The 26816-nt window shown below is 40.4% G+C and overlaps 1 protein-coding gene across 3 annotated transcripts in view; it reads right to left on the bottom strand.

Moving 5' to 3' along the window:
• Positions 1-16224: 16224 nt before the first annotated feature.
• The window catches only part of ZNF608 (zinc finger protein 608), an 84495-nt gene continuing 73903 nt past the window's right edge, over positions 16225-26816 (bottom strand). For 2 of the 3 annotated variants that reach the window (XM_039733134.1, XM_039733135.1), the window contains exons 5-10: positions 24282-26733; positions 22090-22507; positions 21364-21536; positions 20308-20461; positions 18984-19065; positions 16225-18017 (exon numbers count right to left, since the gene is read on the bottom strand). In XM_039733134.1, coding sequence (XP_039589068.1) covers positions 18011-18017; positions 18984-19065; positions 20308-20461; positions 21364-21536; positions 22090-22507; positions 24282-26733 — 3286 coding nt within the window. In that variant the 3' untranslated portion in view covers positions 16225-18010. Of the gene's footprint in view, positions 18018-18979; positions 19066-20307; positions 20462-21363; positions 21537-22089; positions 22508-24281; positions 26734-26816 lie in introns of those variants that run through there. The other variant, XM_039733136.1, reaches the window with a different exon arrangement.

Raw genomic sequence — 26816 nt, forward strand, 5'->3', positions numbered from 1 at the left:
TATCTAGTAGAGATGGTAAATGAATGCATTACTTAGTTCAGAATGATTTAAATATTGCTTAATAATGAATGCGCTGCTGTGCTAATGTGGCATTATAGAGAAGAACTAATTCAAGGGCAATTAGTAGTATCCCATGAAAGTTTTGCTTTGAGGACTTTTATTATTTAGAAACTATTTTTTACCATCAGTTGAGACTCGATAGCTTACAGTTAAGCTTAGGCAGAGATGCGTGTACTCAAACTGGTGAGTCCTTGCAGCTCAGAAAGAACAGCTCCCTGAATTCAAGCTGTCCCATGGCTGTGCGAACATTTTTAACCCTGCCATCCCGTCAGCACTGTAGCTAAGATATAAGGGAAGAATGCAGCATCCTGGCATTGTCTTGCACTTCAGTACTATGGAGAGGCAAAGGTTAAGAATGAGGAAAATTAGGCAGACAGCCCTGTGTGGCCCAGAGAAAGGCTATTCTGTGGGGACCAACTCCCCTGACATAGATGGGAGAAAGCTCTATGAATGAGATCACTTTGACTTCCTTTGCTTACATGCTAATGTGGGCTTTCTCCCTTAGAGCCGGAGCAGGTCAGCCGTGCGGGTCCAGCACCGCTCCAGGCCGCGCCTCGGGCTCGGCCCCCGGGAACCCACCACCCTGCTCCCTGCCAGATCCCTGAAAACAGGCCCACAGGATCTAGGGGAAGCGGGCTGCCTTTCAGAGCACCTTTCAGGAGTTTATTAAAATCACATTTTTGCATGCCAGCCCTCTTCCACAGCATTCGCTTTGATCAGGGGGCCAGCACCCCAACATTTAGGGGTGCCAGGGATCACGTACTAGTCACCGTGACCATTCACCAGACAGACAGTCTTTCTTCCGCTGTTTCTTTGGTGACTTTTTTTTTTAATCCTTGGATTACTTCCCCGTCAAACTCTTTTATAGTTTGCTCACTGAATTATGTTCACTCCAGAGAAGTGAATCCAGTTCCTTCTGTTCCCACAGTAATCATCAATTCAAGCTGAAGTGAAAGGGTCAAATTTAAAGGCAAGAAAACAGTGGTGTAAATTTCTCATTAGCAAATCAATGCAAATCTGTGAAATTCAGTGTCATTGAACCACAGTCAGCCCTGCTTTAAGTGTAAACAAATTCCATTAATTTCTATGGGAATAGAATATTTTTTACACTCCATTTTATCCACTGTGCCAAGTTGCCTCTGTATCTTTGACAGTGTTATGAATTTGAATTTATCAGGGAGGTCAGCATCTCTGGCACAGTGAATATAAATCTGTACAATTTACCTGCTGAGAGTGGAGTAGAGCTGAAATAGCAAAAAGAAAGAGTCAGTATAAAAAAATAAACTTAGACACCATAACATTTTCATCATCCCTTTGAAGCTCACAGGTGGTGGCAACTTCTACCTTCTCAAAATGTGCACTGCATTACCCTATCCAAACACTCAAGGAAATGATGAGCAGATGCCTGGGAGCCAGGACATAAAGTATCCAAAAGGAGGCTGCTATGCATACCAAGAAAATGCCATTCCTGCTGTCCCAAAGCCTGCCCTTGCCTGGCACTGCCCCTCAGACTGAATGATGCTTCTGGGGTAAGAAAAGCAGCAGGACCTCTCTGGAGTATTGGCTAACCATGTGCTGAAAGGCTGTTATCTTACACGTATTAAAGTCCTCTAGAACAATTAGAAATAGTGGTGAATGAGGAGAACACAGCACAGCCCCCAAAACCCAAAAAATGTATTCCAACCAAATAAAGACTCACCTCACAGCTGTCCACAAGCATGTGCTGCCTGATCCCCTTCCCAGAGGATCACTCTGCCTGGCATGCCAGGGAGGGTGCAGGCAGAGTGCCACCCTCACTGCAATAACAAGGCTGGTGGTATCCACTGCTCCTGCAGCCTGAAGGGAAACCTGCCACAGGTAGCAGCCAGGGCTGGGATGTACGCTGGGCTAGTGGTCAACAGCAGCTCACAACTTCTACATCCACATTCTTTCTCTGTTTAATTCAAAACTAACTGATTTATTTCAAAAACAGCCTTTAAAGCTTCTGCACTTAGGGGGAATTAGTGTACTTTATTTCACTTATGTCTTTGAAAATATGTATTTAAATGTCTGAAAGTCAATTTAAGTTTTACACATTCATGTGCATGTATATGTACTTAAATATCTATACACATAAAGTCTTAAAAGTAGACATATATAATATTTATACACACATATAAAGTTAGAAATAAGAAAAACAGAAAGAAATACACTTGACTCTGAAATTTGATAGAATTACACACTTTTGAATGAGCCTTTTGTCATTTAAAATTCACATCAGAGCCCATTTCCCCCTCTTTTTCAAAAGATCTTACCATTACTCTGTCATATTACAAACCCACTTGTAAGCGACTTCAGTTCTTGGGTTGGATGGATGCATCATTCACACTGGGTCACATTCAGCAGTAATATTGTCAAGGTCAGACCTGTTTGCTCTTTTTTTATTATTTGTTTTTCACATCCAGATTTGACTGATATTGCTTTGCATTTTTAGCACTTTTATCTCTGAAAACCAAGATGAAGAACCATTACACCAGATTAATCTTATAATCTCTGAAATAAATATGAACAAAGAAAAATTTGAATTGTAAACAGTTTGGAAGCAATGCCATATTCAACACTGGAAATAGTTAGTGGATCAGATTCTAGGTGGTCCCTTTAGACAGAAGTGTTTCTTCTGCACACAAACACACACACACACACATACACACACACACATACTTGCATCTAATACTAATATTCTCTTAAAGCAGAGTTGTGTGCCCAGGAGCCTCACAAAACTTCTATCAAGGCTAAAATTAATTTGAGAAGAAGCCAGAACAGGATGATAGCACCTAAAGGTGTCAAGGTCACCAAATTGTATGCCAAACACATGAGCACTCACCCACATTTCCTGCCATAGCTATCAATATATATTTAGGCAGACCTTCTAGTCTGGAGCAAGAACCTAGCTGCTGTTGTGTATCTGATTGCCAAACAAACCTGGAACTGGAGCTTGGTTTGTAATCTGCAGCATTGTTCCTCTTTTGACACTCACTAAATGCACTTTTCTGGAAATGGTTAAGATTTATAACAAACTTCAGAACTGCAGATGTGAGGACACACAGCTGGAATAAAATTATTGTTTCTGAATATTTTAAATTTCAGACCTGAATTCCAGTCTAAGCAGACAATCAAGGTTGGATTTGCTGTTGTCAGTGAGTTGCCAATTGTATTTCCTATAAAAATAGCAGAAATTTTATGAAAGCAGCAGTTCTGGAGAGATTTTTTTTTTTTTTTTTACTATCCTCCAGATTGATTTCAGCTGATTTGCTTTACCTACCCCATACTACACTCAGACTCTAGGAAATGTACTTCTGTGTGCTCTGTGGAGCAACTGAGAGATGAATATGTATCACCAGCAGTCTGAACAGACTCACCCTGCCACTTTAGTCCATGGTAGGGTTATAGATGTGGAACAATGTAATGGCAGACAACTGAGTGGGATGGTACCTAACACAGAAACTCCCAGCATTGTGTGGTGAAGACTCTTTGCCTCCCTGCTGTACAGATCCATCCCTTCTGCTCTTGATATTCCTGGAATATCAAGAGCAATACACACAGCTGCTGGATATTGTAAGACCCCAAGTATGCAAACTAGCAGTTAAAACCTCATCTGGTCTTTGCAGATCTGCTCTGATGGAAATCGTTTTAGTCTAAGCTGGAGCATTCTGCATTGCTTTAATTTCTACTAGCTTTTGATGACCCCCTCTGGGGTGATTATTCTATTAGGATTTAACTTTGTAGTGCACATGCTCTCTGCCCTCATACGTACTGTACATATTACTACATTCAGCCAATGCTTCAGGAATTAATTAGTTGCTGACTTCTAGTGAAATTCTTTAATCTAACCGCCTGTTTTTGAGGAAACTAATTAAAAAACTTGTTAAGGATTTATTCCAACTCTATGTGAGTAATATTTACATCCTGGTCCTGTCCCATTCATTATTAGGAACAAGAGCTGAAATAGGCTGTTGCTGCTGGTGCTGTCAAACCAATGCATCAGCTCATAGTGGCTAAAAAGATCTGAGTGTGTTCAGCCCTGAGAAAGGAAGGGAGGTTTGACTGCTGGCTACAGCTACGTGGTGGAAGGTTAAGAGAAAGTGGAACCAGACCCTTCCCAAAGCTAGACAAGGGAGGGCAAAAAGAAAAAATATACAAGTGGAACATGGGGAATTTCAACTAGCTAATTTTTGCCCTGAAATACTGGAACAGAAGCCTAGAGAGGATTTCCATCCTTTAAGATATATTTCTTCAGCTCTGACCAACCTCTTCTAATCAAAACTTTTTTAATCTAGATGATGGACTGCAGACCTTCACAGGTCTTCCAGGAGAAATTATTCTGTGATTCTAAGAGCAAAATAAGGAGATAGATTTAATAAAATATAGCTGAGAGTACACGTTTCTCATTTTCCTAAGTTTTTCCTAAAAAGAATCCTAAGGACTGTGTGTTATCCACTGTATTCCAAGTATGTCTAAAATCCCAAGACAATTCACAGCATTAGATTAAAATGTCAAAGTGCCTCTAGCTCTAAGGGACTACTTCTCTTTCATACTGGAAACATTTTAAGCTTGGTTCCTGCATACCGTTTCTAGCAAAAGAAGTCCTTCCTCACAAACCTGTTGACAGCCAGGGGACTCGCGTTTGTGAAAAAGAGTGATTCAAGCAGACTGCTTCTATTTGGCTTTCACAAAGCTTTTGACAGGCACCTTTGCCGTGCCTTTTAAAGATGTATAAAAACACACATAGGAAACCAAAATTAGGAAGTTAAAGGCAGGAATAAATGGGATATTCTACAGCAGAAAGATAGATATGAATCCTTGCATCTACAGAAGATATATTATAAATAGAAAAGTTTCAAATAAGAATGGCAAGGATGTTTAATAAGTTCCATATAGGAAAAATAGAAAAAAAATTTAGGCTGGGAGTCCTTAGTGTGGAACAGAGATGCTTTAAGGTGGAATATGTTGGAGACTATAAAATCTTGATAAGTATAGAGGGATGACTAGGAAAGAAATTATTTTGCTGTTGCTTCCTGTACAAGAATCCTTGGTCATCAAAAAAAGGTAAGAAAGACTGTATCCAGGACACAGAGAGAGTCTTTGTGTGATTGGCAATGCATGTGGGAAAATCCTTGGCAAAGGAGGAACATCATGGATACAAAAAGCTCATACTGAATTCAAGAGGAGATTGAAAAAGCCCTTTGGTGGCAAAAAAAGAAAAAATGTTTGTTAATTATTGCATAGAGAAACTACACTAGAAACCCTCTGACTCAAAATTATCAGAAGATAGAGGAGCATTAGCAAGGAAACTTTCCCTACTCTTACTCTTCTCCAGGCATTTAATCATGGCCACTTCAGATGACTGGGCTAGCTGGAAAGTGGTTGAGTTTATGTTCCAAGACCTTCCTTTGACCAGGCAAGAGATCCATCAGAGATCCCCACACCATGCCTGAGTTCAGCTGACCCACGCGTGTTTCCTGAGGAGATCCCACGCGGCGCCCTGGGCTCCCGGGATGCACGATGCACGTGTGACCTCCTGAACAGCGTAGCCATGTCCAGGGCTGCTGCAGGAGCCTCAGTGTGAGGATAAACATCAGCACAACTGCGATGATGAGACTGGGAACGTGAAATCACTGGTGGCCTCAACTACGTGTTCTGAACCTTCCTACTGCATGAGAAGGTGGATTTCCAAAAGAATTCAAGCTCTTTGCGGGAATCTCAAAACGTGCTTTTCAAGATAGTTACCAGATGCCTAGCTCCCCTTGGCTGGAGAGTGATAGCACTTCTGAAAATACATGAGACACCTATCTACATATTTAGGTGCTTAACTCTCCAGTGTGCTGACCCTGTGCCCTCCAGAACTTAAAAATAACTCTGCCTAATTGGGCTCCTACTTGACCCTGTGTGGTTTGAGGCCTGCTGAATCTGCATAGGCTGACAGGGCAAATGAAAATATATTAATCTGAAGTGAAAAGCACTTATTGCAGATGGAGCGGGATCCCTTGAGGTACATACCTGATCCCAAAGTTACAGACAGGCATGGCAATTTTAATATTAATACTATGTTTTAAATAATAGATAAGGTGTGACATTATCAATTTATGGCTTAACAAAATACAAATCACACTATTTTACAGCAAGTTAAAGGATTGCAATCTATAACTTTTCATGATTCTCTATTAGAAGAGTACTTGTAGTAGCAAATACTATGAAATACAGGAAATTTCCATATATGGGGCTTTTTTTCCTCAACAAAACAAAGAGAAAGAAAAGAAGAATGAAATTGTTGGGGACAAGCCTCTCCCTACAAGTGTATTTGTGCAGCACTAAGCTGAGCAGGTTGGAAGCTTTGGTGGGCAGGATAAAATAATTTAAACTCCAAACAAAAGAGTTCAGAAGGACAAAAGACTGAGCAGGAAGCATGTCAGAGGACAGTATTACACTGTGTGTGCACGTGTGCCCAAGCTGTACCGATTACCAGAGGATCTCAAATGTATGCATACTTCTCTAAGCACCTCACTATTTTTTTTTCTCAGAGAGCACTTTTGTTATCAGACACTGGCATTCCCATGTTTGGCACACTCAGGACTCATTTCTATGTCTTTGCTATTTTGTTTTTTTCCTTTCTTGTTTTCCATTTCAGTATAAGGCACTGTAAGCACTTTTTTTTTTTGGCTGGTGAATAGGCAGAGAGATCTTCTTGTCCAACTCAAGGACGCATTCCCCCCGCATTTTCAAAGCAGATGATTAGCTGTACTAGGCTTTGCCAAGACAGTGGGTGTTGCGTAGCTATATCCTTGTGCAGGTCTTTGAAATTATTCTCTCTTGATAACTAATTGCAGCAGCTGACCTTCACAGTTTCACATCCATCCACAGTTTCCCAGCAACAGTGCAATGCACCACTTACTATGCCAGTTATCCACTGACCACGATTTGCAAAACTGCACAAAAAACGTTTACTTAGTACGCTGCTTTAAATTCAAAAGCAGGTAAATGGGCAGTGTTGTGATCCAGGATCCGATACCTCTCATCTGACCTCAGTGGTGCCCCAGAGCTTTGGGATATTGCTACCACCGGCTACCCTCGGTACCTTTTCGAAGGTGCTGCAGGACGTGTCCCCAGCGCAGCAGGCATGTTCAGCCACGAGGCAAGCAGAGCACGTGTGATGGGAAAACTCCCCTGCTCTTCCTCAGCCTCGGCAGAGGTAGGCTGCAGTGCACTTGAAAGGCTTCTCTGGAGCACAGTAATTATTAGTGGAGTGTTTACTGGGTCACTTCAAATGGAAACAGAATGTCTTCAGAAACACTACACAGGGCATTTGATTAGCAGTGGAGATGAACCTGTACCAGGAACTCGGATTCAGAGAATTCATGTTCAGCCTTTGTGGCTGTAACTGCTCGAGTCAGGATGCCCTCTTCCCCCAGCTATTTATTTAGCTGAAACACATAATGTTCTTGTTAGTTCAGCTAGGGCTTGATATTTCTTTTTTCTCTGTTCCAAGAGAAGCATTGTTCTACAAAAGAACAGCTTGAGTCTAAAAGTAAATAGGTTAGAAAAATAACCCATGCCAATGGGCAACAGAAGCACTCTGGGTGGTTAAGTAAGAAAATAAGAGTTTGATTTTAGGTGCCCAAGTTTGAAAGTATTTGCCTGTGTTACTTACTCAGTCCTTCCACACTCTAATTCAATTCATATTACCTTTTCTGTACAGCAGAATGGTGAATCCTAGAACTGGATGCTTGTTGTAAACTAATTGGAAAAAAAAAAAAAGAAAGAAACTCAGCTGCACCTTCAGTGGTAGTTGTCTGAGCTCATCACAGTGCTGGAGGTACATTCTTTGCATGTATATTCTTTGCATGGTGTTTCCTAACACTGAATGTACAAGTGCATGAAAGCGAAAAATGATCCCCGGCAGCCACGCCAACCTCATTTGAACATTAGATTATTCACTTTCCCAACTAATCAATAATTGTTATAATTAAAATTGATAGTTGCAAATAACATGACAGAGTGCTGCTGCCAGAATACTGATTGTGTATTTGGCTTGAAAAGATAGGCAGTAGCGTGGAACACTTATTTTCCAATTTGCTTTTAGCTGTGTGCAAATTGCTTTAGCTGTATCCAGCTGATTTAGACCTTGCCTGGAGGTACACTAGATTAATTGGGAGCCACACATTCATTGCTTACAGAATGGACTCTGTAATTGGTGAAATTTGTTAGTGCCAGTTATAAAATAACTATATAGTTCTGCTTTTTAGTTGTCTTTTCATTGCTGTTTCAGGAAAAGGAAAAAACAATTAGAATCTTTCAAACGTCCAAAATTGCTTTTAAGTCTTTATGTAAAACCACCAGTGTGACTACAGTCAATATTTTATGCAAGCCAACATTAGTGTGAATATAGTATTGATTTTTTTTCAAAACTGAAAAGCTCTTCAGCATACATAAGAGGGATTTCTTTGTCCTTGTTGTGACTGAACTTTAGATAATGAAACCATTATGCGCTTAATACCCAGAGCTTTCAAAAATAACTTTGTTCTTTTTTTTGTACCTTAACTAGCTTATTATTAACCTAGAAAAATTCATTGTTGTTTGCTGGCACCCAAAAGCATTTAAAAGAGACTACAGCTTTCTTAAATCCAGGCTCCTTTTTTGCCTATGTGTATATTATAATGACACAAAAAGCCTATACCTAAATATATAAATATAATGGACTACTTCCAAGTTATACATTCTCATGATTATTGATGGTTTAAGACTCAATGCCACGACCTGGGCTTTTTTCAGTTTCCCTTTTTCATAACTTTAGCCTAAGACTAAATAAATTCTGAACAAATTACTTTTGTTTACAACAGCTGTTAGGCCAGAGGTATCTGCACCTTACTTGTGGTGCAGAGCGTAATGCAAGGCCGTGGGGTGGAGTTATTCCACAGAAAGGCTCCACGCCTGGCCCTGAACATCTCCCATCTTTGTGAGGGGAAAAATGCTCTCAAACACATTGCTACCTTTCAGCTTTGTAACTGCTCAGGAGACACAGTAGGGCCATGCAGAGAATACCCTCGCAAATCTCTCATTTACAGTACCTGTGACCACACCAAGCCTACAGCCTTTCCCTTGCACAAAATGTTTGAGCCCATTGACCAGTTGTAAATAAACTACATACTCCTAAGACAGTCTCTACTTTGACAAGCATTGCTAAAAAGGCAAAGCAGAGATGACTTGTTAGTGGCCTTATGTAGGAAAAATTAAGAAGACCACGATTTATTGAATATCTGAGGGTCTGAAAAGAAAAGCGATACACTGAAAAGTGGTCTTTATTAGCCTCACTGGTCACAGAACTATTTGTTGTTGTTTTCTCCTTTCTTTAGTGATTAGCTAGCAATTTGCTTTTGATGGTGTCAGAAGATATGGGTAATTCAGCTGTTGATTCGGGTAGAGCATCCGACCTTGATGTTATCACTAGGGACTAATGGACAGCAAATTTAAGCAGCAACCCAGGGGCAAAGGATAATCTAAAAGGGGTGTGGGACTGTGAAAGGGAGATGGTGGTCTGGTCTGCATCCCTAACTGCTCTTAGCCATTCTGATAAAGCCTCCTGAAAACTGGCCTGTGTTTGCCTTGCAGATTCAAAATCGAGAAGGTTTTCAATTCACAATTGAATTGAATACTGATCATTGTCTACTAGTCAAACAAGTCTTAGCATGAGTCAGAGGAGAGGGGTTGATAAATACTTGATAAATATTGTCTTCATTAAATCAATGACTTGTTTTGAAATTTGTTTTCCCTGTCAGCTACCAAATCCTACCAGCTCCTGAATGATTTGGGAATTAATTTTGTCGTTTTGAAAAAATGGGGGGGAAGGCCCCAAAATGTCAAAGCTGAATTCCTGCAAGCCTCTTTTCCTCTTTCAATTGAACAAGGTTTAAAACAAACAAACAAATAAACAAACAAGCAAACGAAACCACAACCAGGAACAAAACCACAAGACTGTAAAACATTACTAAATAAATAGACCACTTAATATGAAAGTACAGTACCAATTTTGAGCTCAGAAACATATGAAATACTGCATCCTGAAGATTCAGCTGAGCTCATTTAAGCTGCACACTGAAGTGCTAAAATTTAAAACTAGAGCAGCCAAAACAAAAGCAAGCACAAAAGCAAGTACAACAACACATCCCATGATGGAAATATCCTTCTTACAGTGAAAAATACTTAAACTGGCTTCTTAAATACACATCAGCCTATTAATGAGGAGACATGGGCCCTTTACACTGGTGACTAGTAATCTAATACTGCCATTTAATTGGGCCCAAAAGAATGTAAGAATTGATAATGGTAACAAACAATGAAAGGGAACTGTACCAAAGGTTTCAACTTACTACCATGAGAGGAAGTGTAACTGGAGACGCACACTTATGGCTTGCCACATACAGTCCCTTGACTGATAATTTTCTACTGTGCAATAAAGCTCTCTATCATTTACTCCTGCCTTCAGATGGCAGACAGAGAAGGGGTGTTCTTGCTGTGTAGCAGCCCAAAGCAGGAGAAACCATGTCCTTTAGGGCAGGCGAGTGGCACGTCAGTAATGAGACAGGTGTAGTGCTCTCTAAAGACAACTTTTTGTCAAGGCCATGCTTGAACTTTAAGACTGACCCATGCTTTATCCCATCTTATCCTTTGTAAATTGCTCAGATGTATTAGAGTAACTCGCCTCTCTCCAGACTGTAAACACCCTGTCCCTTGATGCTGCAGGCCTTTGCCACTGGGGAAAGCAGAGCACACAGAGAGGGCAGCTCATCAGCCGGTGGCACATGAGCAAGAACTCAACAGCTCAGGACAGTCAGCTCTGCCCTGAAGGCATTTGCTCCATGTCAACTCCATAGTGAAGGTCTGCCTGTCCAATGTCAGGGCTTTCTTTACTAGGATTCACTGCAGTTTGTAGTGTCAGTGTCTGGGCAGTCCCTGCTCCTACTCAGTGACTTATGTGACACCGCTGCTCCTTGTGCTGCTTGGGTGACCTTGCTGGACCTACAACTCTCCAAAGTTCTGTATTTCACTACAGACCACAACACCAAAGTCTTTAGAGCAAACTCAGAAGTTTTCTCCCAGGTCCCTTTTATGTCAATGCCTCCTGTCCTCCCTACACATCAGGGCCAGATTTAATTGTTCCCTCTCCTTTCTGGGTGCACATTGAATAATTTGCCAGGCCAATACACTGATTTACATATCCTGCTCTCCTTTAATACAATTGGATTTTAGTGTATGTTCACTAACCCTATTAGAAAGGTTTTAAAAGCTTGTGATCTAGCGTGAAATGCAAATATAAAACTCCAAAGCTGAGCAGTCCTTGCTATTGGAGAGCTATTTTGTTGCTGGTGGGCTATAAAAGAAACCCCTAAGCAAACTGGTATCAAATCATGCATATGGCATATATATGTGACCCTGTAATAAAAGGGAGAGTGAGTACATGAGCATCTGAGAGAGTACATGCATGTACTCAAGGAAAAAGGAAGGAGCTATACCAAATAGAAATTACTTGCTCTGCCTCAAGGGACCAAATCCTTATCTGAATTGCAGAAGAGTCTGCCTAAGCCTAATGAGAAGTGTTCTAGCATAAAGAACTGGACTCTGTCTTGCTATTTCTAGTGTTTTCTTTCTCTAGCAGTTTCTTCTACACTTTCTGTGGGGAAATGAATCCAAATATGGGGACAGACTCCTGACAGATCAAACGGAAAGTGGTCAATTGGTTTCAGGAAAGCCACAAGTCATGTAGAGTCTGAGGATTTGGTGATTTCTCTGTTCAAGGAAATCAGCTCCTTTTCAATCAGGAAGATAATGAATTAGGGTTGCAGATACTTGTGGCAAAGCTTGGTATTAAATTGTTATGTTCCAATGCATGGCATGGAACATGTTGTCATTGACATTTTAATGACCTTTTCTATCTGGAGCTCTACTTGAAAATCAGGGGCTTGATGAGGCTCATCACTGCAAATACTTAAGCTGACTTAGTGACAGAGTGGGGAAAGGTATGAACAAAAGGAAATTATAAAAAGCAAGCCTTGCTCTGGCTTTTATAAGCAAAGGAACAGCAGAAATTTCCGCTGCTTTTGCAGTCCATGTAGCCCTTGATGTGGTTCCTCCCACTCTCTTCTGGGGAACAGAGCCCCAAAGGAAGAAGGCAGTCAGCTTGCTAAAGCAGGCAGCAGAGCTGACCACTGCTGAATAGGGAGCTCATTAATGAGAAACATGTTCTGTATACAGAAGGTGCCTAGTTTGAGTACATGTATTAAGAGCCAGCTCCAGCTAATAGTCCCTTTCAGTCACTCTCACTGGAAGAAGAGAGGGAAAAAATGCTCCTGTATCCTCAAGTTATTTCTAGTGTCATTTGGACTCTCAAAAACAAGGTTGTACTGTGGAGGAAAGAAGGATTAAAAAATAAGGTAAAAAAAGGACTGCTTTTTCATGGTGGCTGTTAACTATGAAGAGGGCTCTTCAATCTGGGGCTTTTTATTCCACACCTTATTTCCACTGTTCGATTTGAAATATATAAAGACAAAATTCCTCTTTAACCTTATATTTGTCTACTTTAAAAAAATATTAGCAGGGGTCTTACCAAATCCCTTTTCCTACATAACATTCTGTAAGAAAGAGCCTAAACACAAATCCCTTAAGAGCAGAAACTGCACATTCTTAGTCATTCTAAAGATGCAGTCAGGGCTGGGGGCTCCTGGAGGCTGGCAGATCCCACCCCACTGACCCCTGCGAAGGGGAAACACTGCTAGGGTACAGCTCAAGCTCAAGGCATCCGTATCCCTGAACCAGAGATGAACAGCCTGGACTGCAATGGGAGTCGTGGACAACTGACAAGGGGTAGGGAGAGGAAGCTCCGTGGGAGACTGGACAGGGAGAGCAAGGCCTGGTAATATCCTCAGGGACTTGGAAACAATTAAAAGGACCAAAGTACTTTACTTGTCAAGATGGATGCTTTAAAATTAGTCTCCTGTATTAAGGATTTTAACAGGCTTTCAGAGAGCCTTTGCCTATTGATATAATTCCACTTTTTATCAGGCTTTGCTGCACTGTTTCATGAGGAAATCCTGCAGCATTACTGCTCAAAGCAGTAGGCAAGCACTATCCTATAATCAGTGAACTCAAATGATAGATTTTTTATAATAATTAATTAACATACATCTTTATACCATCAATAATTAATTAACATATATCTTTATACCATTCAAAATGGCCACAGAATATGATGCTGAAACATCTGTGAGGCTACTGGAACTGAACTACTGGTATGAGCTGGGTCTGCAGGAAATAATTTGTTTAGAACAAAATCTACACCTTCATAGCCCTAGAACATTTTTCTGTCATGTTAAGGTGAAGATTAAGTTTTTCTTCATGACAAATATTTCTATGCTGCAAGTAATAATTACCTTTACTAAACCTTTAAGTTTGCTAATTTATCGGTCCAGGTGAGAAATTTCAGAGTTGCAACTGAAGTTGAAAGCCCTATTTAGTGTATGTTGCACAGAAATCACTAACAGCCAGCGTCAGAATTTTAATGGTCTGTCTCCTCACCACTGGAACATGCACAACTTCAGCTGATGTCTCTCTCCTCTCTTTAGCAAAATCCTCTTGTATTTCTTGGCAACAGTAAGATTCCATCCCCTCCAAAAGAATGGAAAAAAAATTTACAAAAAAGAGGGGAAAAAAGAGAAGGCTGAAGCTACCAGAACCTAGAAAAAAAGAAAACTTCCTGAGGGAGAACTGTAGTTCACAGTAATGCTATAGGGTGTTTAGTGCAGAGAGCCCCATAAAGTGCTAAAAGTGGAACCAGAGCTCTCTTTCCAAAGCAGAACAAAGCTGGCATATTAAGTAATGACTGTATGTCTCCAGTTCCCTCTGATGCAGGGAGATAAAGGCTCAGACTTCCTATGTGGGCTTCGTATCATTCACAATTTCAAGTCATTGGATGGTTTCAAAATACCTTTGAAAACTCTTAACGTTTTTTGTCAGTTACCTTAGGCTCCTTGTTAACCAGTGATTTGTCCTAGCTATTCATGCCATCTGTGAGTGGCTGTTGCCATTACTAAGAGGTAGCTGTAAATGTACGAATTTGAAGTGAAATATGTTCTCTGTCCCAAACACTGTAGGCTGAAGAGAGGCAGGATACATTAACACAGTCTAAGATAAAGATGCAGGTCAACAGACGAATTGTGATAAAAGGAAAGAGAGAGAACTAATCAAGGGTCAAGCTCACAAATGTATGCAGAAAGCTTTTAAATTTGCAAATAGAGTTTTGATGGTATCAGATGGATGTAAGAGGGCTCCCTAAGCTGGCAAGTGGCACAGAGAGGGGAGAGGAGAAAAGAGGACAGAGACCCTAGTAAGCAAACACTAGCGTGAGATTCTGAGACAGAAACATGAGGACAGGACTTCTGTCAGTTGTGACACTGGCAAGACTCTGATGCCAGGAATGAAATATGAATTAGACTCCCTCCCTGACTCTCACTGGTTCTCTGAGAAGAGCCAGGGTGGAGAGGTGTAGAAGGGCACTATAGTGTCCTTTGTTTATGTCAATATCAACAATCCCTCGTGTGTGTTTTAGGATGGATTCAGGGATTCTCTAAATTCATGTTCTTTGGGGATCCTTGCTCTGACAGCAGAGTGACAAGTGTAACTCAAGACCAAATGGTTAAGCCCAACCAGTGCACCTATCAGAAGCGAGGAGGGGATGCGTGGCACAGAATTAGCTTTGTGACTTCTCAGGCGCTCCCCAAGGCCAACAGGGAATTCTAAAATTACAAAACTGAAGTTATGTTTCTCTTAGCCTCCATTTTCAGCAGATCTAGGCTAGCCCTGGGACCCAGCCAGCTCAGCTGGTTAGACCCCCGTCTTGTTTCAGCCCCTAGAGCTACATGATAGCTCAAAAAACATCCCACCCTCCTTTGCTGTTCACACCCATTTTTCTCTCCATGCAAGCATCACAGGCAGTAGCTCCTTGGTTAGGTTTTGAGTCTGTGATGGGCTTGCACTGACAGATCTTTCATTTCTCTAGCTGCATCTACATGGACAGACTTAGAAAGTCAAATGAGTGTACTGCATAAGCCCTGCTTCACCTTTGCAAGATATCCAGCAACACTTGGATGAAAGACTGAAGCAAGATCACTGTTAGCTGCTGCTGGAAGGGCAGAGTGGCAGAGGTCAGCTAGAGGTAGCAAAAAGTATAATCCCTTCCTGTGGAAAACAGAGTGCAAATGTATCTGTATCATGATTCTTCTGCTGCCCCTTTTCAGTGAACAGCCTCTGCAGCTGGTTCCCAGGTGTATAAATTGTCTTCCTTGTATTACTGCTTCAGTTTGCTCGTCCTTTGGATGCTCACACAGTGGTGAAATGACCCTGGCAGCTGCACATCTGTGCTTAGACCTACAGGTGAGCACCCTTTGGGGGCTGCTGAACCAGAGAGTGACACTCACTGTGGCACAGCCTTTAGGGAGGTCAGAATGGCAAATGTTGAAGCAAAAAGAAGGCTATGAAGCTAGATGGAAGACATAATAATCTTAAGTGGAGGAAGACAAATAAATGGCAAGAGATGTTAGCCACTCTTACAGACTTCAAGGACACAGAAAAACTATAACATTAATTGTAATTTTAACTGTTGCTTACCTGTATCAATCAGAGTAATTAATTCCAGTTACTTTTGACACTCAAACCACACTAAAAATCACCAACAGTGTGAATTTATAAGATCTATTTTGCTGTGGTAGCATTAATGGTTTAGATGGAAAAAACCAAAAGTCAATGGTATGTTTCAACACAAAAGCCATCTGAGCCTTTACTATAGAAGTAATAAGGCATTTATTATTTCAAGAGCCCTGCATTCACAATATCCCCTTTTTCAAAGAAAACACCCCTTCCTTCCCATTTTTTTATGAGGCTAACTTGTAGTATGTCACCACTGTGAGACTTCTGAATGTGTTCAGAACAAGACAATAATAGTAAGCCACAGATGAATGATGTGTAGTAAAAATCAATAAACCTTATAACTATTCACTAAGGGAACTGATTTTATGCCTATAAAAATAAAACAATTATAGCAATATTAATGGCAGATTCATCATAGTAATATAAAAGTCCAAGTGTGCTTGTCTGTTGGGAATCTTTAATTCATCCTTCTGTATTAAGTATTCACAAGGTAGAAGAAATGGAACCAACTTCAAGAACAACCTTTAACTTGCAGTAATTCACCCTGTCAAAAAAAAAAAAACCAAACAAAAACCCAACAAACACAAAACAACCAGTAAAACTTCAAAAACCAGTTTTGACAATCAATGTAACTGGGATATGCAGAAAAGGAAAAAAGTTAAAGCCTCAAAAACATGACCAGTAAATTTGGTTTTTTTCCGCATCACTATTAGCGAATTCATGTTACTGTGTACTGTGTTAACTGCATTGTAACAAAACAGGTGGTATAGCCACATAAAATATTTACCTTGTGGTAATGCAGGTTAGACACAGCAAAGGAATTTTTTTTTTTTAGTTGACAGGTTCTCTGTTTTTAGGCATCTATTCATTTTTGGGGAGAAGGACAATACAGATATAACAGGAAAAAAATTTGCCTATAATTTATAGTATACAGAGCTGCTCTAAAACAGGTATTAGTGACTTCAGTTCCACTAATACCATCCGAAGTGTTACCATGGGCCTTTTTTGAGCCTATCACGGTCAACAGAAAGAGGTCCATCTGCCATCTGGCTTGGATCCTGCACTGCTCGCTGGGAGAGGACAATGGCTCAGGCCCAGCAGGAGCACAACCAGGAGCTGTGCCATTGCTGCACCCTCTGCTATCTACAGCTATGACACATCTTTCAAAGTGGCTCAAGAACACCCAGAAATAATAAAAAAAATTTAAAAACATTTTAAAAAAATCAAAGTTTTTTTCATTATTCTGATTGCCAAATTATTTAAGGCAAGTAAAAAATGAAAGCATTTGATATAGGTTTTACATAAAATAAACTAGGTTACAGCATAAAACAAGTAAACAGGTAATGGCATTAAAGTCTCTCCTCTAAATCTGGGTAATTGTAAACATTAAAAAAAAGACTGCAGGACTATTCAAGTAATAGAACAATCACAGATGTCTTCTCATATGCAGGCTATTAGGTTATCTGCCATTCAAGATTATCAAAAAAGACATTTCATTATTCACAGATGCTCATTATCTCCATTTAAAATCTATACATTATATACAACACAGTTTTTGTGGTACTAGAATCCCCATGCCTTCCAAAGGTATATTTTTCACAATACACAATTACAATGAAACAGTGAATACAGTAACATTTTACACTGATGCATCTTAATAGGAACCACCAAATAGACATCTACATTGTACCAAAGTGTCATCACAGTTAGCCTCTCTGAGAGCTTGTGGGAAATACCAGAAGGGTATGCAAGGTTCAGGCACACTGATACATAACATTATTTATTTACAATTGGAAAGGAAAAAAGAGAGAAGAAAAAGGAAAGGAAGAAGAAGAAGAGGAGAAAAGAAACAAACAGCCTTTTGCAGTTAACGCCTTCTAAACATGACAAATACATATCTCCATTTAGTGTGTGGTTCGCAACTTAGCAGCAGACCCTGTGTGCGAGCCTTGGTACTGATACAAAAAAAGTAAAGAATATATATATATTTTTATATATATATGTATATATATATATACGCATATATATATATATATAAAAACAGAAGTCTAATTACAGCAACATTTGTTACTCTGTGATAAAATCTGCAATTTACAAAAATGAAATGACTGGTTTTTGCCTGCCATTAAGGCATTTCAAATTAACACCATGGAACTGATGTCTGTAATAAAGCGCTTCCTCATGTGATCCAGTCACATGACAATGTTCATCCCCAAATTCATCATTCTCTGAAAAGAGAAAGAAGAAGGTTTTAGTAAACAGCATTCTTTTCTCACACTTTTCCCCTTGCATCATGAAATGAAATCTGTACAAGTATTCTCAATCCCAAGAAGAAAAGACAGGAAGCCCTGTCCTCATTCCTCCCCTGCCAGGAATAACATCCTGAGAAGTAACCTGTGTTTCTTCTATGTTCTGATACGCTATCATCCATCAGCCCTTCCAGGGCTACAAACCTTTCTTACTCAAATAATTCTTGCTAATGGTTGCTTGTTTCAGCATCAGCTTTCAGACAAACACCTGTAAGATGGAACTTCACCGTTCCATTCGTTACATTAAACTCTTGAGTCTTAACAGGGCATCAGTGAATGAAACCCTAATGTTAAAAGATGCTTTGGAATTTTTTCACTTGATATGGAACCATCATAATACAGAAGTTTTCCTCTTGACAACCTAGTAAGTAACTGAGAGGCTTTCAGGCATGTAAATGTATGACATGGGTGTGCAACTTCAATACAAAACCATCTCTAATGGGCTCCAAACAAACCTCTCTAAAAGCAAGATCAGCAAGCCAGGCAGATTTGCAGAATAGACAAAATCCTAAGTTTTTCTGGTCATACATGGAGACAATTAGAACATTAATTTTAAAGTCATTGTATTTAAAATTTGGATCTTATAAATCATATTTCATAATATCTTATTTTATCTTAACACCAATCCTTAAAACACACTCTATGGAAAAATCTCAGAAGACAGACTACTTGTTCTTTCTTAATGACCTATGTTACAATTAAAGAACACAACTAAGGATAAAATGTCATTCTAAGGAGAACAGAACTGCATTTAATCCAAAGTACCAAGTTTTTCCTTAACCTTAAAAACTGTGTCATACAAGGAAATGCACACCAGCAGTCTAAAAGATCTGTGATTTGCTTTCTCCTCTCTATGTTACAATATATAATTTATTGGCTATTTACCTTCTTTGTGCAGGAAACATACCAGATGCAGATGCCTGTGCAGCCACCTGCTGAGTGGCAACAAGGGCAGCAGAGGTCAATCCTGCGAGAAAGAAGAAACAAAGGAATGTTGATGTACTTCTGGTTTTAATGGATTTTCGTGGTCAGAGTAGGAAGGATTTCTAAGGCAAACAACCAGAAAATGTAGGGGGGTTATCACTACATAAATAACAAATATTGCAGGCAACATTGTTAAGACAGTCTACTCAATATGATCAATATACCTTTCTGTAATAAACTGAATTGTCTTTGATAGATATTCTACAAGAAATTACAGCATTTCTACTTACTGCATTCCTTTCCAAATACTGCACTGCATGATGCTAAGTGGTTTGTATGAGAGTTCATGAATAGGAAGCACAGTAGAAATAATAGGTATCAGGAAACAACAAGAATCAAAAGTCACAGTGAATTACAGAAATGACATGCCAGCTGCTCAAGATACAATACTTTCATAACAACTTGCCATTTTTACAGTTTTCCTACTGAACAAGCATAATGCATCCCAAAAGGCATATGGAATCACTGAATCACACTGAGAAATGTCAAGACTTTTACACAGGAAAAATAAGTGCTGAGGCACCAAGTCAATGTAAAGAAGAAAAGTCATTCAGCCACCAGTTGTGGTAGCACATACTTTGCTGCATGGGAGGAAACCTCCTTTTGATTCAGCTAGAGTCCATGGTTAGAGAAAAAAACATTCAAAGACTGGTATAAAACCTAGGGAGAATAAATTGTATCTCACTGTGCTGCTTTTTCTCTGACTGCAACTTTGTGCACGGCATTTGCCAAAATACAAAGAGTCCTCTTTCAAACAGTCAAACTATAACAAGCACAAACCCTTGTGACTGCAATGCTTTGTACATAAAATATGTTCAGCATAAAAAGCTTTTGTCTTTGCTACACTTCCTCCATTGCTTACACAACCCTAATTATACAAAAAGGAGGTTGTTTGGTTTGGATATTTTACTGCCTTTCAGCCAGTTAATGTCAGTTTGCAGGAGGAATCAAAACATTCATGTGGATGACAGCCTAACTGGTACATCTTTAATAATGCTCTGACACCCAGTTTTGGAAACAAAACTTGGTATTTCTCAGACATGAAACTATTAATTTATTGCTAGTACATGATGTGAATTTTCAAGCCTTCTCACTAAGCATAGAGCACTTCTGTTCTAACAGCAGGATCTCTATTCAAAATACTTCATATAGGCACAATTTCCAGTGTCAAGGCAACAACTCCATGAGGCAAGCTAATTCCACCCACTGACAATTTTCTGCTCACCTTGAAATGGGTCATACTGTCCCGGTATAAGGGGGTAGCCCATTCCAACGTGTGTATGGTGGTGTGTATGGAGATGCCGCTGGCTGAAAGGAGAATGGCGGTCTCGTTCCCTTTCTGCTTCCCGCTCACGCTCAGCTGGTGATTTTTCCACAGGCTAGTAACAAAGTGAAAGAAAACTGATGTGAGAACTTTAAAAGAGATGAAATCACAACAAAACCACTACCTGTCAAAAACTTTTTGAATGCAAATTATTGTAGTTCACTTCTTCTGAAGCAGTATCTCTACCGGGAGTATTTGCACTTGATTCTAATCTCAAGCTAATCTTTCTGGATAATGGAAGATTTCCCAAGGCACAAAAGATTTTGAGGCAACACACTGCATCTTGAAGACACCATGGTGACTTCTAGTTTTGGGCTCCCTGAAGCTCAGCTGGCTTGCCAATGCCTGAAGAACCTAGGTGAGCTGCTGAAAATGCTCAACCTTCAAAAGCTCCCTGGGGATCAAGTTTGACTGAACAGCAGAAAAACTATTTTTAGAAAATAGAATGACAGCCAGTGACTTTCTCACAATTAAAACCAGCAACAACTTATCTGAAAGTGAAATAACAGTATTTGTTCCAGCTTTGTAAATCTCATTTGCAGATCTTCAGAAATGGGGGCTGGTAATCAGCTACGTGGAAGACGTGGATTCTTGGCAAATACAAGGAGGGGATATTATCAAATCCCATAGCCCAGCTTCTCATCTCATTATGTTTCCAAACAGGAGGTTCCTGTTTAACTACAAAAATCTGTGCACCAGGAGGTATCTTTAAATCTGTATTTCTATATTAGTCTATTCAAGACAGGAAACCTCAGCACAGAACTGTGTTAGATGTGTTACTTCGAGTTTATGCCACAGAAGCATTCTGACTATAAACTGCTTTTATTGTAAGCAGTACTATAAAGAAGAATCACGCACTCATAGCTTGATGCCAGATTGTGTGCTTCCCACAATTATGTTCCTCCTCTACCCCTTCCTGTATGTGACACTCTCCAGTAAGAACAAACGAAGCCTTACAACAGGTGACTTGCTGCGATACTGGTTGGCATGCTGCTGGAGCAAATCCAGTGCTTTGGACTCAGTGGTTGATTTTGCATTGATGCTCGGGCTGGTATTGACCTTCTCTGCCTCTTCTCTCCCTGACATCTTTCCATAAACTGGATAATGAAATCCTGGAGAGAGATAGGCCCCTGCGGGTAAACAATAAATACCATATCAACTTACTGTTTTTACATTTTGATTATATCAAGGGAGGAGGAGACAATATCAGAACTGACAATTACATCAAATGTAGATCACATGACTACCAAATGGCATGACTGCTCTTCAATTTCATCACCTAATTTACCCTGATGAATGGAGGTTATAAAGAGGGTTGAGTTGATAACCATTTCAGACATTTATGGGTTCTCTTTAAGTAAAAGGAATAGTAACTATAATGGTTCTGACAGTAAGTGCTTAGAATATTTTTATAGGCAATAAACTGTCAGTCTAACAGCAACAGCAGACTGTCAAGTGTTGAGAAACTTGAGAGTTCATAAAAGGAACATCTTGTATTAAACCAGTTTCATCTACAGAATGTTCCCCTGTGGAAGCACAAGCAACACCATGTCACCCATGAAGCTTCTAATTTAGCCTAGCTACTAACAGAAATATTAAAATGCAGGCTTTACTGAACCTGAGGATACAATTCTTAACTAGCACTTAACTAGCAATCTTACAGGCAGGTTTTGGAATACATACCAGGATAGCTGTGCATTAGGACAGGAGAGACTGCGCGATAGGCTGGATGGTTGGGATCGTACATCTGCGGATACGGATAAGCATGCAAGTACTGGATGTATGACTGATGCTGACTCATTGGTGAGGAAACTGCTACTCTACTACCCCGAGAGTCCTTCCAATTTACAGGAGTCTTTTGATCATCATTTTTTATCTTGCTCTCATCCACTGATTGAGAATCAGAACGCTTGACCTCTTTGGGCTCCTCCTTAATGCTTGCTAATGAAACAGGAAGGTTAGGCAGGGAACTTTCCTTGTTAGGTGTTTTTCTAGGACTGTCTTCTTTTAACTTTTTCTCACGATCAAGTTCTTCTGATTTTTGCTGATCAAGGTATTTGGGCTGATAGACATAATGATGCCATGTTCGTGAATCTGGATCCTAATAAAGAGGAGAAAAAAATTGTTCTGAACTTAGACATAGAGCTAAGTTTGTTATTGATATTTCCCACATTTCAGTTAATGTATTTTTAATAGCTGTTTTAATTCCATATCCCCATTACATAGAGGAGAGGTTTGCTTGCCACAGAGTGCCTTGAGCTCCAAGTCAAACCAATATTCCCATGAAGGAGCAAGAGTCCATTATCAAAATTTAATTCAATTGCTTCATCTTATATCCTTCTTCATGCCTTTAACTAGTTTAATCATGAAATACATGTGCAAAGTAATGAAGTTCTGAGACCATGTTATTCATAAAACATTTTAATTAAAGCCCACAGAGAGACTTTTCCCACTAGAGAGCAAAAAGTATCTGTGAACCACAAAATTAGAGCTGGCTAATGATATGCTAGAGTACTTAGAATACCTGGAACAACACATATGAAAAGCTGATCTAGCTGGCGAGATTCTAATACTGCCTCTGGTATTACAAACATCCAAGAATCAGTGGAAGTCAAACATTAAAGCAGACTTTTTCAGCTGACAATCTTATTTTAAGTTTGTAAAGTTACAGGTGGGGAAGTATTTATTGGATCAGGATCACATGGTTTAAAGAACATGTACTGGGCAATGTAAATACTTTTTAAAATAATGCATTACACAGACCAATTTATAAACATGTTACAGAACTAGAGAGGGGAGTTCTTCACAGCACCACACCAAATCAGTACGGAGAAGTAACAGGAAGAATTCTTTTTCTAATACAGGATATGCAAGAGTTAATTGTCAACATTTTCTCCAACTGAGAGACACTTATGGCACATTCCATAAAAATAGAAGCATGCAACTAAATGCTTGGACAGTCTGGTTCAAATACTCACTTGAATCAGCAGAAATCTTCTCCTACTTAGGGCTGTACCATCCCACTTCCTTTAGAACTCTCTACTCCCACTCCCCCTGATCCTACTGTACCTTGAAAGACAGACTGTAAGGGTGAAGTCTGGGACGTACCATACACCAAAACATGAAAGTATCAAGCATTGAGGCTCTAGTTCAGAGCACGGAGACAGTTGCATTGCCTCAAATGAAGGCAATGTGACATCTACGAGGGTCAGCATGAAGCCACTGGATAAAATTCTGGTCCCACTGAAGTCAATGGCAAAACTATCACTGACTTCAATGGAGAGAGGATTTCATCCATTGTGTAGGTCTGTAGGGGCTTGAGGTTGGTTGAGGAGAGAAGGGGAACTTAACTGCTTCAGAAAGGTCACCTTGGGTTAAGATAAAGAGCTGTGCTTTAAGCCAACTCTTCAAAGAGCCAGCTCACCCATCTTTCGTAAATGCCAACTGTCATTTAACAAAAAAAAAGAAACACTTCAAACCATGTTTCAAATCTACTTTAAGTCCTCTCACAATGAAAGCTGCTTATTTTGCTTGAAATTTCTCATTTCTGAACTAAGCAAACAGCTCTCATCTAAAAGAGAAATCTAATTCTATTTTATTCATGCACATAATTTAAAACAGTCTATTCAGGTTTTGTAAGCCTATGCTCTGTCACCACCTTACTAGACTTTTTAATTTATTTATTTTTTCTTTTCAAACAGCTCAACTGGAAGGTTTATTGGTCTATTCACAGACTACAATATAATTCAGCATGAAAAAACGATGGTAGAGCTTGTTTGGGTGCAGAGGTAGAAGAATGTAGCAGAATCAGAAAGAAAATCTCACGACTTAAAAGTTAAATGAAGACACTCTTGTTCCATTTCCTGTGATCTCACCTGTTTAAATCTTGTGGTTGGATCTACTCCTGTTTGCTTCATTGAGTCCATAACAGATTTCATTTCCACAGCTTCCTTTATAAGCTGGTGGTTTTCCATTTGTTTGGCTTTGAAAGTGTCAGACTGAAGCTGCTGCTGGTGATTGGAAAGGATCTGTGATTTGCTTGTCTCCTCACCTTTGTTAGGAACTGATGGCCCTATTTTAGTGTTATTTTTGCTGGACTCTGGAGTTGATGGGGCCTTTGAAATAGTAGCAGATGGAATATTCTTCTGCTTGTTGTCATCCTTCCCAATCTCTTTTAAGGGGGGGTCGTTCTTCCTTTCACAGTCCCTCCCACTTTGTGCCATTTTCTGTTCTGCTAGTCTCTGGTCCTCATAGTATTTTTCATACTGCTGCCTGTAAGCAGGGTTGGAGGCCATTAAGGACTTTTGGTCCATATAGAGCCCATAGGCATACTGTCCATAATAAAGTGACTGAGCAAGTGCAGGGTGTCTTTGAGTAATTACTGACTGATGTTGTGGCTGCAAATTAGAGGAAGTGCTTTCGCTTTTCTTGGCATCTGACGATTCTGCCTTCTCTTTCTTTTCAGCCTCTTCCTCAGCCTCTTTTTTAATCTTCAGCCCCTGTGGGGTACCGCTGTTCCCAGCTGCTGGGGCACTGACCTGTCCAGAGTGCAAGTAACTTGGGGAATAGTAAGGATCGTAGCCATGGTAATAGGGAGAATGAGACTCTTTTGCTTGAGCTGATTGTGCTGTGGTTGAAGAATGTCCTTTTACAACACCATCTTTATTAGAAATAATATCTGATGGAGAGCTGGTCTTTGACCTCATGCCCTCTGACCTGCTGTCAGAGCCACCATCATCAGCTGCATCAGAAATATCTGAGTAAGCAGGGCTGTTGGTTTTAGCGGCTGCGCTGTCTGCGCCATTCTGTGTCAACACGTGCAGTGGGGCCATGGCAGATTGTCCATTCACCAAAGTGCTGCATTCCATCCTGGAGGCACTCCCTATGGAAGGGCTGGGCGCATTGTCTGTGAATGTGTAAACTTTATCAGCTTCAGCCTTAATACTTGCCATCCTGCTCTCTTGAGACTCTGACAGTCCATTAGCTAGCACTTCATTCTTGTTGAGATGGTCCTTTAAAAAATGTCCAGATAAGTCTTTTCCAGACCCTTTTGAATCCTCCAGCTTCCCCAGCTTAGAATCCATCTTGGGGCTGCCCGTCTCTTTGCTTTCTTTGTCCTTCAGCTTTCGCTTCTCCTTTTTCTTTTTGTCTTTGAGTGATGTGAGAGCTGGGTTTACAGTGCTTGGCTCTCCCATAATTGTGGGCTTTGGTTGAATAGGTTTCAGTGGAGGGCTCTTTGGTGTAGCCTGAACAATAGTAGTTGTTAGAGAGGGCAGTCCTGGTATTGTCCCTGTAGTGGTGGTCGTAAAGGCTGTAGTAGGTATAGCTATTAACTGGGGAGGAGTTGGTGCTGGTGCTGGGGCAATGGGCCTAGCTGTTTTCAGCTTGGAAAGGTTTTTATCCACTTTGCAATTGTTCGATTTCTTGCCTTTATCACCTAAACTCTTCTTGTCAATTAACCCTTCAGCCTCCAATTTCGGCATTTCGGTTTGCAAATTGCCATCTGTTACTGAGCAATTATCCAGTGTGGCTGCCATGTTAGAAATTACTGGAAGGCTGTTCAATTCACTGTTCAGACCCTTCTTTTTGCCAGAATTCTTGCCAGTTTTGGAACTGATAACTGAACCAGGGCCATTGCTGGTCAGTTCCCTCTTTCCCTTGGGGGTCCCTGGGGTAGCAATGGAGGAAGGAGATGTTGGTGCTTTTAGTGGATCAAAGCCTGGCAAATTTGTGCTTTGCTCACTGCATTCAAGTGCCACATTACTCAGTGCTTCCTCGCAGTCTGAAATTTTGTCTTCACTGTCAGGCTCAAACTCCAGTTTGTTTTCTGGGTCTAAGTGTGCATGAGCCTGATGGTAACGTAATCCATTAATGTGCTTGTACTTCTTGTTGCAGTTGGGGTGAGGACAGTCAATCAGCACTGGGGAAGAGCAGCCTTGGTCCAAAAAAGTAGTCTCAGGTTTCCCCTGTGGGGTGGTAGGAGTGCTTCTAGAGTTAGTACGAATGCGTTTTCCAGACTTATTGTCCTCTGAACTGGAGGTCAAATCCAGCTCCATAGGAGGCTTAGTTTTCCTCTTGTTTGTGGATGAAGGGCTGGCTTTGACTTCATCCATGGCGCAGTTTGGGGGTGTTCTGCGCCCACTTGAGTTAAGGCTGCCCCTTCTGCCCTTCCCATTGGCACCGCCTCGATTTTTATTCTGAAGTCCTCTGGACTCTGCAAAACTCGCATCGTTCCCGGGCACAGCCGCAGCCGCAGCGGACCTTGCCCGCTTTCCTCTGCCACGTCCTCCACGCATTTCCAGGTCACTTGTTGGAGATTCACAAAACCTGTACAAACAATAGATTTCATCATCAGCAGCCATGAACTGAAATAATAAAAACCACCACCACATCCCGTAAGAGAAGCTTCA

The sequence above is a fragment of the Passer montanus genome, unplaced genomic scaffold (assembly GCF_014805655.1).
Source record: "Passer montanus isolate IOZ18808 unplaced genomic scaffold, ASM1480565v1 scaffold83, whole genome shotgun sequence".
NCBI classification, from domain to species: domain Eukaryota; kingdom Metazoa; phylum Chordata; class Aves; order Passeriformes; family Passeridae; genus Passer; species Passer montanus.